We start from the raw sequence: 13,486 nt of genomic DNA on the forward strand, positions 1-13,486 counted from the left end.
TGTCACTCGGAAAGGCTCGTGAGTCACCCGCGGTTGCCGTGGTGATTGCAGCGATGCCGGGGAGCGCAGCGCTGCCCCGCTCCCCCCAGCCCTTCCCGGGGAGCGGAGGGGACCGAGCCGGCCGGCGCTGATCGCCCAGGGACGTGCCATGGGCTCCCATGCCACGGGCTGCTGCCAAGAGCCCCCTGCGACCCCCGAGGCTGCGAGGATGCCGACGGCTGCCACCCGTAAGTCAGTGCTGGCAGGGGGTTCCGTGTCTGGGGGTCTTTGAGCTGCTGAGGGTGTCACAGCATCCGTGTGTCTTGCCCAGCAGGACGGGCACCCACTGGCCCAGCCCCACCCATGTGGGTGTGCTTTGCAGCATCTCCTTCTCCACGTGCTCCTGGCACCCGGGGGTGTTGTCACCCCAATTTTCAGGACTAATTGGGGGGACACAGCCTGCTGTGAACCCCGGGGAGTGAGGGGAGCCTGGGGCAGAGCGGTGCTGGGAGGGCATCAGCCTTGGCACGTGTGGGGACAGGGGTGGTCCAGCACTGCCCAGGGGGTCATCCAGCCCCACAGGTGTGGGCACCATCCACACCTGAGGGCCCAAGTGACCAGCACTGTGCCCACTTCCAGAGGGCAGGGGGGTCACCCTTGTCACAGCAGGGTGGGCCCCATGTTGTGGTTCTCCCCTGGGTGCTGCTCACGGTGTTTGGGCACTCTCCTCTCTCACCCCACCCTGCTGTGGGGTCACATCCTGCTCACACGAGCCACTGGTGTGGCCCCAAGCTCAGCAGGTGCCAAAGCCTTTGGAGTGGACTGTGGGGGGGACCTGGTGATGGGCATGCAGGGCCCCCTCTGTGCCAAGCTCTGGAGCAGGGAGGGACTCACCGTGTGCCCCTGGGCTTTGGCATCCACGTCTGGAGTGTGGGCACCGGGCTGGCAACTGCCCAGCCCTCACCCCAGGAATCTGTTCCAAGGTCCATCACCCAGAGGTCTCTGCTGGTGGATCAGAGGTCTGGCATGTCTCGGTTTCCTGCTCAGTGTCTCAGTTTTAGAGTCCTCAAGCCCTTGCTGTCAATAGGACCCAGATGAGCAGGATGGAGATGTTTCAATGACTCTAATTTGTCCATTAACATATTTCTCTGGCTACAGATTTAAGAGTGTTGGAGCATGTGCAGGCTGGCCAGGACCCAGGGGGGTGAGGAGAGCGGTGTTTGCCTTGGCCCCTCTCCACAGGCAGGGCAGGAGGGGACGGGGCTGCCTGGGGAAGGGCTCAGCTCTGGCACAGAGCTGGCAGCAAGGGAACCAGGAGCTGCATCCCACCAGGAGGGCAGGAGCTAAAAATACTGAATGGCAATGAGTCGAAATGCAGTGGGAAGTCACCGCCCACCCCCGCCAGACCCTGCTGTGGTGGAATTAGAGGAGCTTTAATTTGCTTTTGAGGCAGTTTTTGCTCTTTAGTGACTCTCTGGGTTGAAGCACATCCAAATCACCTGGAGGAGGGGTGATGCTGGTCCCTCAGCCCAGGCCTGAGGGTTTATATTTATGGAGGAGAAGGCCTTAAAATGCAGAAATGTCCCCAAAATATCCCCTGTATGGCGAGACCATAACACAAACCTGCCATAGGAAAAGGAGAATGCTGGGTCAGGTCCATCCTTGCTGTGGCTGGGGTGGATGAGGTGATTTTCCAGGGGCTGGCAGGCAGGGTTGGCCTTTGTGCATCCCCCAGGAGACCTGGAACAAGGCGGTCCCGGATTTGTTCCCACGCGAACACCTCCCCCTGTGCGATGACTGCAGAACGCTGAGGTGAAATAGCGATGTTGTAACACCCCTTTTGGAAAGGGCTGCCTGTGAGTTCCCGAAGGTCACTCTTAGCAGAGGTTCAGGGTGTTGTTTAGGGGGATAACCACGTGCTGGCTCGTGAGGAGAGGAGGGTTCTGTGCCAGGTTATCCCTGTGCCAGGGGTTTGGGCTGCTCCGCAATCCCAACAGCATTTCTTGGGATGACGACACTGAGTAGGTTCCATTTTGCTCTGGGCTCTTGCACCTTGCTCAGCCATCTAAGTTGCAGCTTGGAATTCGATTTGATTTTTGTTCTCATTCAGTTTCTTCTGCCTTGTAGTTATTGGTTGCTTTCCTGTGATGTTTAAGCGGTGAAATAGTTGGAGAGAACTCCTTCTCTCTTTGGATAGTTATAGAGTTGTGGTAAATATAGTTCTACTCAAAGTGCCCTTAGGAGAAAAATGCATTTTAAAAAGAAATCATCTGGGAAAAGCAAACCAACAGTCCCAATAGAAATTGATTTCTGTCCGAGCATCACCCAAATGTGACTGCTGGAGAGGGTTTAATGAATATAAAGATATATGGGTGGATAGAAAGATCTCATCTGCTCATTAATTAGATCATGACAACACTCAAAACCCTCTCAGCACTCACCCAGCTCCTCCCTGGGGTCTCCCTGGTTGGGGTTGCCTGAGGAAGGACAAGGCATGGTGGGATGAGTCTTCCGGGAAAACCTGCTGGGCTGTAAATGCTATCGACCCATTATCCTCCTAAACATAGTCCAGGGACTTTAAAAATAAATAATCTTACAGATAAAAATATCTCACAGGCTAAACCCCCTCCTATTATTAATGCAGGCACTTAAAACCCACCGCCAGCTCCTCCAGAGCTGCAGTTGTTGGAGCTCTCCGGAGCATCCCGCTCCTCCCAGCCAGGGAAGGAAGGTCTGGCTCCCAGGGAAGCAGGGAGAGCTGTCACCCCTCCCTCTGCCAGCTCTTCCCCCTGGCAATAACAGAGTCATTAATTAATGTTTGCACAGCACTTTGAAGATAAGTGCTGAACACAAGTGTTCCTTTAAATGAGAGGGGGCTCATCCCTAGCTGGGGGAAGCCCCTCTCGGTAAGAGCTGCCAGTGCTTCCTGCCCGTCCCATTCCAAGGGTTTGATACACATCTACCACTCCAAGCCAGGGAAAAAGAAGTAAATCTGAATAACCTGTTGCACTCATCAGCCTGACGGCTGTGTTGCCTTTGAAACAGTGTGAGTGCACGAATGAAACAGGAGTCCTGCAACCTGCCCTTCGTCTGTGTTCTTTATTTACATGGAAAATGCTGCCGGTTGCCCGCGGTTCGTAGGTGCACAGGGTCACAGCTCGGGCTGTTCCTCAGGAGCTGCAGAGCTGGAGATGAGGAATGGCTGACAGTGGTGTTGTGCCTCAGGAGCTGTTCCTGTGGTGCTGGGAATGGCACTGGAGTGATGGTTCCATCCCTGAGGATAATATCCCACTCTCTCCTCCTTGGGGCCGGCTCCAGGATGGGAAGCTATTTTGTCAAGGCAAACTATTTTGTACAAGGCAGGAAAAGATGTTTTGAGCTGTTGGAGCAGCAGGAGCAGGAGGAGGCTGCCAGAGTCCCCCTCCTGTGATGGGACCCTGGCTCCAGGCAGGCAGGTAGGAGATGTTTGAAATGTCTTTTTACCACATCTCCTTTCCCAGGTGGCCGTGGTGCCAGCATTGCCCCCACGCTGTGACCTCTGGATGTGCCCGGGCTCTAAGTTGATCCCGGCTGGGGGTATTAAGTGCTCAGCACAGGGGCAAACGAGGCCCTGCAGAATTAACCACGGGCAAGCAGCTCCAGCAGGGTTCAAAATTAGTGCAGGGCTGAAAATAGAGCCCTGAGGAAGGAGCTGCTGCCAGCCAGGGCTCTGGGTGGGCACGAGCTGCTCACTGCTCTGCAGGGACCGTCCCCAGCACTCACGGCCCTGGTGGAAATTCCGCGAGGATCAGAGGAAACAAATATCCATCCATTCACTGACTGCTTTCTCTCACTGCTTGGAGAGCACAGGCAGGAGCTGTTGGGCAAGACTGAAGGCGAAGAACCTTTTTCCAGATACCACCTTATGGACTGCTGAGGAGAAGCTGTGGCTGCCCCTGGATCCCTGGAAGCATCCAAGGCCAGGTTGGACGGGGCTTGGAGCAACCTGGGCTGGTGGAAGGTGTCCCTGCCCATGGCAGGGGGTGGAACTGGATGATCTTTATGGTCCCTTCCAACCCAAACAATTCTAGGAATGAAGCTCTTTCTTCCTCTACGTACCCAGGAACAGCATGTTTCTATTTTTTCAGAAGATACATTTTTTTTTATAGTATCAATTTGGATCTGATGTCCTTGGGATGCCAAGCAACTGGTATTATTGCTGCTCTACATGAAGTCTCCCAATATTCAGGAATGAAACATGGTGGAAGAAACCAAAATCCCAGGAATTCATCCACTATGGGAGAAAAGAAACACACGGGTTCAGCTTCGCTCCCTGGGATAGGTGTCGTGTTTGAATATGGTGATTTCTCAAAGGAATTGCCTCCCAGTAATTAATCTCAGAGCTGTGCTGGAAGACAGGTTGTGCAGAGTGTGTCAGTTCACGTGCACTCCCACTCTGCATGTGTAAGGAATCCAGGAGTCTAACAAGGAAATTATTTAATAGAGAAAAGCAATGCATTAACATTTTCCAGAAGAAAAGCCTTGGAGCGTGTTTAGTAGTGGAGTACAGAAAGAAACAAGTGGCACACAAATTACAGATGAATTTGCTGCTTCTGAACACCGAAGAGTCGTTTGTTTTCTCAGGGAAAAAGCAAACACGCTCAGCAATCCACTGGTGACCCTCCCACTTTAAGTGCAGGCTTTTTATCTCCAGGACAAGTTTGAGGACGCTGGTGTGGGATGATGCCGAGTTCTTGACAAACCACTTCATCATCAGCTGCAAAGTTTCCCAAAACATCAATTTCAGCTTCCACTTAAGGACATGCAGATGCCCTCATGAGCAGAGTTTCAGGGAGTCACTGCAGAGGAAGAAGTGGCAGCACATTCCACCCCAGACTGGAAGAGGTGCAGAAAGGAGAGGAAGGGGGAGAGCAAGAGGTGATTCCAAGGTCAGGATCCTAAGGCAGCCTGGGACAAGAGAGTGTTCTTACCACCAGACTCCCCTCTGTGTTTTTTCTCCACGATGTTCATTTCCTTGAGCCAAACTTTTCCTTTTTTTTTTATCTTATTCTGAGAGTTTCAGGGAGCCAGGTAACACTGAATTGCTTTCACGAGGATAGTCTGCCACCTCCTTAGAAAGTATTTTGTTCCTGATAAGTGTAACAACTGAATCCATTATTTATCTCCAGGAAAAAAATATGTCAGAGGAAGAAGTAGGTCAGTTTTCTCACGGTTGCACCTTCACCCTCGATACAGGTCACCTGCTCTACGAGTTCTGTTCTGTTCCTGTGGTGGATCTAATGTCCAATCCACCACGAAAATGAAAACATTCTCCTCTCAGATACGAGGGGATTTGGATTGGGCCTCAACTCCTAATCTAAAAACAAGAGCAGCTTGTTCTGATGACAACGCCACGAAACGACAGCCGCCGACAACCCTGCTGAAAACCAAACCCTTCGAACGGAGATTATAAAACAACCAGCAACTTGTTTGCAAAGACACTTTAATTGCACACAATCCCATAATATGGAGGAGTGAGAGAGGCTGGAATAACCTTTGAACGCCGGGTCGTGTTTCCTGGTGACACAGAGTGCCCTCCCCTTGCACCTTGAGAAGACTCAGGGAAATAAACGTGGAATCTTAAGACAGACCCAAATGAATCTTTAATGATTTTGAAATATTTATATCATCTACCAGTTACACGCAGGAAAAACAAAATAATGACGAGAACCGTAACAAAATGATGTAGAATAAGATCGGTCTGTTATTGCTGTTGTGCAGCTAAACTTACAATCATGGTTTCAGTAGATGGATATGAAGATAATTCGTCTCTGGGGCACAGGCATTAAAGCCTCAGAGCCCTGTTCAATCACGCAGCTTCACTTTTCCGATGAGCCCTGAAACTCACTTGTCAAGTGAGTTAATCTGCAGGATCCGGTTTTGGTCACGAGCCTGGTGTACAGTGGCGCCCAAAACTACGTGCAGTTTAGGGCACCGTGATATAGGAAAGATCTAAAGCTGTTAAATGTGTCCAAAGGAGGGACATGAGGACGGTGGAGGGGCTGGAGGGGAAGATCTGTGACGAGTGGCTGAGGTCACTGGGTCTGTCCAACCTGCAGAAAGTGAGACATCGCTGTCTTACAACTTCCTCACCGGGGGACAGGGAGAGGCAGCATCCATCTCTTCTCTCTGTGACCAGTGACAGGACTTGAGGGAAGGGCTGGAGCTGTGTCAGGGGAGGGTCAGGTTGGATCTCAGGGAAAGGTTCTTCCCCCAGAGGGTGGTTGGCACTGAACAGGCTCCCCAGGGCAGTGGGCACAGCCCCAGGGCTGTCAGAGCTGCAGGAGGGTTTGGATGATGCTCTGAGGGACAGGGGGGGATTGTTGGGGTGTCTGTGCAGGGCCAGGAGCTGGACTGGATGGTCCTGGTGGGTCCCTTCCAACCCAGCAAAAAACGATCACATATTGTACCTGTCACGTATTTCCTGCTCTCTTTGTAGATCATGACATAAAGCTTTTTGCTAAGAAACACATAAGACGTGTAAGCCAGGCTGAAAACTGTCTTTGATGTCCTTTGGCGGTGAGAAGGGAGCAACTCAGCAAGCCTTGAGGGAGATTATTTGTAAGAATGTGAAGAAAAGTGTTGCTGATACTTTTTGATCCAAAAGGGGCTGTGGGTCCAGGATGGGCTGTGGGTCCATGATGGGCTGTGGGTCCATGAGGAGCCGTGCGTCCGTGAGTGGTTGTGGGTCCATGAGGGGCTGTGGGGCAATGATGGGCTATGGGTCCGTGAGGGTCTGTGGGTCTGTGAGGGTCCATGAGGGGCTGTGGGTCCGTGAGGGGTTGTCGGGCAATGATGGCTATGGGTCCATGATGAGCTGTGGGTCCATGAGGGGTTGTGGGTCCATGAGAGGCTATGGGTCCGTGGGTCTATGAGGAGCTGTGGGTCTGAGGGTCCGTGAGCACGGCGGGTCCATGAGGGCGGGTCGGCGCTCCCCGCGCTCGCGCGGGGCCGGCGCGGTCGCCATGGCAACGGTTGCCCGGCGCGCGCGGGCGGCGGGAGGGCGGCCGTGCCCCGCTCGCGCGCGCGCAGCCGCTTCCTCCCCCAACGCTTTCCCTTCCCTCCCTCTCTCTCTCCTTCCTCTCTCTCCCGCCTCTCTCCCTTTTCCCGCCGGGCGCGCGCTCCCGGCGCCGGGAGCGGCGGGAGAGAGAAGAAGGCGCGGGAGCGAGCGCGCGCGCGCGGCGGGCGGAGGCGGGCGCATGCGCGCGCGCGGGCGCGCGCGGCCCCGAGCGCGCTGTGGCAGCCGCGGCCCCTCGGCGGCCGCTCCGTCCCGGCCCTTCCCTGCCCTGCCCTTCCCTTCCCCGCCACCGGCACCGGCGCCAGGCCCGCCGGGCCGTCATCCCCCCTCACCGCCCCTGCCCCGCCCAGGGCGCCGCGGTGCCCCGTCCCTCCCCGGGCATGGAGGCAGCGGTAGCGCAGCAAAGGTGAGGCGGCGGGGCCTGCAGGCCGCGCGGGGCGGGCGGGGGCTCGGCGGGGCCCTGCGCGGAGCCGGCGCCGGGTGGGCTGCGCCCCTCCCCGCCTCCCCCGCCCCCGCCGCCGCCTCCTCCTCCCCCTCCCGCCCGGGCGGGGCCGGGGATGCGGGGAGGGGATGCGAGGAGGGGGCGCCGCTCGGCCCGGCCATGGGCGTGCGGGCGCGGAGCCTCTGCTGCTTCTCCGGGGCTCGGCGGGGGAAGGAGCCGCAGGTGCTGCCCCGAGGGCGGGGAGGGGGCGGCGGTACCTGCGCGCATTGTTCGGGAGAGCCCCATCCTTTATCCCTTCGGCAGGTGACGGGGCTGCGCCTTTCTCCGCCGAGCCGGGCCCTGCCCTTCACACACACACACAAAAAAGGGATGCTCGCCCCGGGCTCCGATGCCCTTTGATTTCCGAGTGGGTTTTGAATCGCCCCATCAGCCCTCCCGGTGGGAATCCCGAAGGATGCCGGGCCTGTTGTGTGCGGCCCCTCTCCTGCGTGGCCTCGGAATCGACTCGTGTAAATCGGCTCGTGTAAAAGTCGCTGCCTTTTGTTTTTGTTTTAGATGGTGGATGTTGATGTTTGTGCGGGTGGAGATAGCACCAGAAGAAAAATGGATGCTCTGACGGATAGTGCAGTTGAGATTGTCCCCTTGGAGCTCTATGATTCAGCCCGAGCAAAAATAGCTGCTAATCTACAATGGATCTGTGCTAAAGCCTACGGAATAGGTAAGATCAACTCTGCCAGGAGCTCATTCTTGATTTTATTCTTGCTTTCTCTGTCTCCCCTGCCGTTCCAGGAGTAATTAAATTTGGCTTTGTTTTAAATATCAATAATATGGCAGCCTGTTCTCTCGTTAATATTATGTGTTTCCTGGTCCCTCCAGCAGGAATAACGGGTCTGTAGGAGATGCCCTGAATCAGCAAAGCTAATGGTGAACGCTCCCAGATGGTGCTTGGGAGGTGCTTTGCCTGCCTCAAAATGTTTAAATCCTTGCTTTAGCTAAGCAGACTTTGTTCCTCAGAGCTTTATGTCACTGCTTGCAGGCCCTGAGTCCCTCCAGGCTGGGAAGGCTTTGGGTGTTCCTTGTCTAGTGGATGTTGGGATCTTGACAGCCTTTGTGTGCTCAGTTAGGACTTTTCATCCTGTCAGATGGTGGGGTTGGTTCCAGGATGGGCTGAAAGACAATCCATTTGTGTTCAGCAGCGTTTTCCTTTTGTGAAATAGAAATGAATGAGCAGGTGGGTTTGTGTTCTGTGACATTAAAGAGCAGGTTGTAGGTGACAGAGGAATTCCTCCCTTCCCTCACATTGTCATAAGTCTGTACAGCCCAGCGTGGAAAAATAAATATGCTTGGAGTATCTTTGTGAGTGTTTTCCTGGCAGCTGTTGAAATTTGCTTTTTTCTTTTGAACTAGATCTGTCTCCATGTGCTAGATCCATCTCGAGTTTAAGTAGCTTCATTGTGAACAGATAGGATGGCACACTGGTGGTGGGTTTTTTTTTTTATCCAGAACAAAACATATAACAAAACCATGTACAGAGTCTTGTTTTGGAAAATGAGGTGGCCCTGTTAATCTAAGTCTAATTCTCCAAACTCATAATATGCTTAATGGATTAGCACTGGCTTACTTGGTGACAAGGTTGAAGAAAAGAGGTCCATTCCTCCCGTTAAATATTAATCCTCGCTGGAATATTTGTGTTAAATTATTTTTCTTTTCAAATATTTCCAGCTCTGTCAGTGGCCTCCTCATCTCAGTGGTTGGGGGGCAAATAAAATCATGGGTTTATAGCGTTTCATGTCAGTGAAGGTGTTTTGTTACAGGCAGCAAGAGACAAAAAAAACACCCTCTCAAAAAAAAAAAAACAACGTGGGAATTTGGGGAGGGCATCAATAAAACACTGATAACTTGCAAGAACAGAACAGGCATTTCCCGATGTAAATATTTCTCACTTGCCGGAATTGTTTGTAACGTTGCCTGAAACTTTTGTAGCCATCAGCGATAAAATGGATACTCCAGGCCTGGAGATGCAAGCGTGTGTGTGTGAGCTGTGACTTTGTTTCCCAGAGAAGCCGATCCCGACGGGAAGGGACTGGCGCTGCTCCTGCGCTGCAGAGGGAGCTCGGTGGCCTCTGGGTGGTGTCAGCTGGGGCTCCACAACTCGCGGTTGTGTCTGCACCTCTTGGACCAGTTAATTGCTTGATGGGCAAGTCTGTTTGTGCACTCGGCAACGCAGACTTTGAGTGGAAAAGTATTTGGCTTCCCTCGGACTGAGGGCTAAAAAGAAAACAGCTTTTCCTCGTGACAGGGACGGGATCTCTGGCTGGAGCAGCCTCTGCCAGCTTTTCTGCTTGCATTTAGGCTTGTGCAGATTGCATTTAACAGCAGCTGAAGGCCACAAACAATAGGAAAAGATATATTTTTTTCTGTGTTGTGCTGTCGGTGCTGCTGCAGCGAGGCAGGATTTGTGTCCATGTGCATCTTTTCGCAGGACTGTGGCCCCTGGAAATGTAGTTTGATTTTTTTGAAATGGCTCCTGCAAGTCGTTGTCACATGTTTAGCCATTTCTGCTGGAATGGCATTGCACAATCCCTCGAAATTTATAAGCCTCTTTAATTCATAGAGGGATGGGTTTAAGAAGGTTTCCTATGTGATTAGAATTTGGAATAATTTTTGATACTTGATGTCATCTCTCAGGGTTACGTCTCTGTTTTAAGATGTTGGATGATGTTCAAATGAGTGATTTTCTTATTTAAAATCTCACCGTGCAGATGGAAGATTTTGGGGGCTTTTTTTATTATTTTGGACTAATTTCTGGTTAATTTGGGAACAAAAATGCTTCTCTGTTCATAATATTAAAACGTGTTCTGACGTAAATCTTACCTGATAAGGTTTCCATAACTGCTTTCAGGTGGCTGATTAAGGGTGTTTTCCTGAAATGTTGGGTTTGGATTTGCTGCATGTGAATTGACAAAATTTTGTGCCTTGATCTTTCAAATCCTGATGCATATTTTGGATTTCATTTTGATCTGAGTAAGGCTGAGGGTCAAGAACAGGACTGTGATTGTCACTGGAAGTCATTCACCACTGCAGGTTTTACCTGCAACTGTATTTTCTCTTTACTGGTAAAGGATATTTGAATTCCCCACCTCTAAGCTGGCACTTAAGAAGGAAAATTCTTCATCCTTTGTTTTTTTTTTTTCCCCTCAAGGACAAATCACTGGGAGCACACATGACAAATAATTTAGATTTGAACTCCTAGTTGGGGCTTTGTTTCGTTTGATGGTTCACTTGTCTTTTTTTCTCCTTCTGGCCATAAAAGAGAATTTTGGTAGCCAAACAACTGGAGCTGCAGGAATTCTGTGAGACAACCCCTCTTCTTGCACAGGATGAATGGTTTGCTCCTGGAATCTGCAGCTCCTGGCTCTGGTGGATGCCTGGTTGGCACAGATGGGCCCCAGAGGGAGGTCCTACAACTGTTTGTCAGAATTCCAGAAAACAGAGGGAAGGGATGTTGGGAAGGAAGGTGTTTCCCCATTCAGCATCATCCATCTCCCCAGATAAATCTGGGAGTACTGGCATGGATCCCTCAGTGCACAAACATCTGGAAACCTGCACTTGGAAGATTCCAAGTCCCTTTAGCTGAGACAGTGGCTTGAGAAAATGGAGTTTGATTTCATGTTTTTATTTGGTACCACTTGAGAAAACAGACAATGACAAGGGAAGATTCTGATTTCTCGGCAGCTTTAGTCGGTGCAGCGTTAATTTATGCGTAGAAATGATGTTTTCCACCAGCATGTTAAAATTCAGATATTGAAGCAGCATATGGAAGTGTCTCAGTGTTGCAGCTTGCTGGGAGCAGGGGTTTGTTCCCAACCCTTTCCATGACAAATGTTGTTGCCTCTGTAAAACAGGATGTAAAATTCGGATTTTTCAAAAGGGTCTCAGCGGATTTTACTTATTCATCAGGCCTGGGAGCTTTAGTTTCCAGACTTAATGCTGACAGTAGCCTGAGACCTTTGGCAAATGCAACCAGGAAAGCCAAGAGCTAATGTAATGCAGTGGAGGGGAAATGCAAGTTGGGCTTTTTTTGGTCTTTGAAGTGCTTTAAACTTACTTGTTAAATAAGGTTTTGCAGTGCTGTAATAGCTGCTGGTTGGCAGGAGCAGTGTGAGCCTGTTTCCTGGGCTGAAGAGCCTAAATCCCTGGATTCCCTGCTCTTCTTTGTCAGCTTTCTGCTTAGGTTGGTAGCAGAACTGCTTGTAAGGGAGCTCTTGTGTTTAGCAAATATTCAATAGCTAAACATTTGTTTCTTTAATAGCAGCTGTTTCATAAACACTGGGGGTTATTGTGTGGAGTTTACAGGGGTAATTATCATTTTGTCTCTCCTGCTTCCTGCAGGTTTGTGGCTTTGTGCTGGATCAAAAGATATGATAATGAGTGCGGTCACTCTCCCAGCTCTTCCCAAAGCCTTCAGCTTGGCTTTTCCCTGCCTGTTATATGGAAATGTTGCTGTGCCCTATCCCAGATCACTTGCAGGCTTTATAAATCCAGTGCTGGAGCGAGAACCACCAAAAAGAGTGGGTTTAATTCTGCTGCTCTCAGTGCTGAGAACGTGTAGTTTGTGCTCGTGCTCTGCAGCTTGGAGGACACCCATCCAGTGCTGAATAACTCTGGGAACAGATACCCATCCCAGTGAAATCCTACCCAGAATTTGAATGAGCTCTGTGCTGTTCACCAGCCCACTTTGGCTCTCTTTCCATGGCAAACCAGTTCTTCGTGCTTCTGGAGGTAACAGAACATCTGGGGTGTATCCACTGCAGCTCCAGGGATAACTCACATTGGTTCAGATTGCTGCATTTGTTTTTATCGAGTCAGAATCAGGTGGTTGTCTTTGAGCAGCTTTTTGTAAGTGAGATGATAAAGGAGAAGTTTTCCCCCCCCTTGAAGCAAGGAGAGGAGAGAGCCTGGCAATAATTGTCTCTCTGCTGGTTGTTGCAAGTGAAGTGATTTTTCTAATCCTCTAAATGATGTTGTTCTTGGTGATTTACACTCGGAACTGACAGTTTTTGGGAGATTAGAACTCATTGCTATGATGGCACAGACTGAAGGAATTGCATCATGAGGAATCAGGGGGGTTTATTTTTGGGTCCCTCCTCTCTTACCCAAAGAGCTGGTGGAGGTGCCTCCCCAGCAGGCTCAGCAGGGCAAGAACACTCAAGAGTTTATGCTGCTGGAACTTGGAAAAAATATGATATTACTTCAGTTTATAAGTGTGGGAAGCAGCAAAAATGACCATTTTTGCTCTTTAATGAGCTGACTGCATGCAACTCATTAATAGGGTATAAAATTTACATTAATCCCATGTGTGAAAGAGATCCAGTCAACTCTGATACCAAGTAAGGTGGTAAATTCTCCAACAATTCTTGATGAAAAACTGAATTAATGATTTTCACCTTCCCAGAGGTGATTGCAGATTATGTACTGGTTTTAAATTACTATAAAAACACTAGTAGTTTTCAAGCTTCATCTTTGGAACTCTCAGTTTGCCTAAAAAACTGGCAACTCTAAAACCTGTCTTGAGGCTGATGTAAACATTTACCTGGGGAAACAACCCAGAAAGCACATTGGGAAAAACAGAAGCTTGAGCTTTGATTTGGTTTTTATATATTAAAATTTCCCTGGGTCTGTCTTGTCAGGACATGAAATGAGTAACAAACCCATTCCTGTGTGTCACAGACAAATTTAGCTGGCTGAAGATGGGGTAGAAAATAAAACTGGGCACGTGTTTACTGTGAAATAAGTTGCTATTATGGGAGGCTTAATGTTGATGAGTGACTTCCTCTGAGAGTATTCAAATTATTAATCCTGGTGCTGGGAGTTATTCCCACCCTGAGTTGTCTTTAATCCTGGTCAATCCAAATCCATCCAGGCCTTAAGCACTCATCTGCAGATCAGGAACGTGGAGGGTTCTTCAGTGTAGAAGATTTCAGATTTCTTGGCTGGGCATTCAGAGT

General features: G+C 50.6%; 1 protein-coding gene across 3 annotated transcripts in view; it reads left to right on the forward strand.

Moving 5' to 3' along the window:
* The window catches only part of CAMSAP1 (calmodulin regulated spectrin associated protein 1), a 38,784-nt gene continuing 25,298 nt past the window's right edge, over positions 1-13,486 (forward strand). Inside the window, exons 1-2 of one of the 3 annotated variants that reach the window (XM_050320213.1) lie at positions 1-227; positions 8,034-8,196. In XM_050320213.1, the coding sequence (XP_050176170.1) occupies positions 159-227; positions 8,034-8,196 (232 nt within the window). In that variant the 5' untranslated portion in view covers positions 1-158. Of the gene's footprint in view, positions 228-7,335; positions 7,443-8,033; positions 8,197-13,486 lie in introns of those variants that run through there. The other 2 variants (XM_050320212.1, XM_050320214.1) reach the window with 2 other exon arrangements.

Source organism: Myiozetetes cayanensis, unplaced genomic scaffold (assembly GCF_022539395.1).
Source record: "Myiozetetes cayanensis isolate MyiCay16 unplaced genomic scaffold, myiCay2020 scf23, whole genome shotgun sequence".
Taxonomy (NCBI): Eukaryota; Metazoa; Chordata; class Aves; order Passeriformes; family Tyrannidae; genus Myiozetetes; species Myiozetetes cayanensis.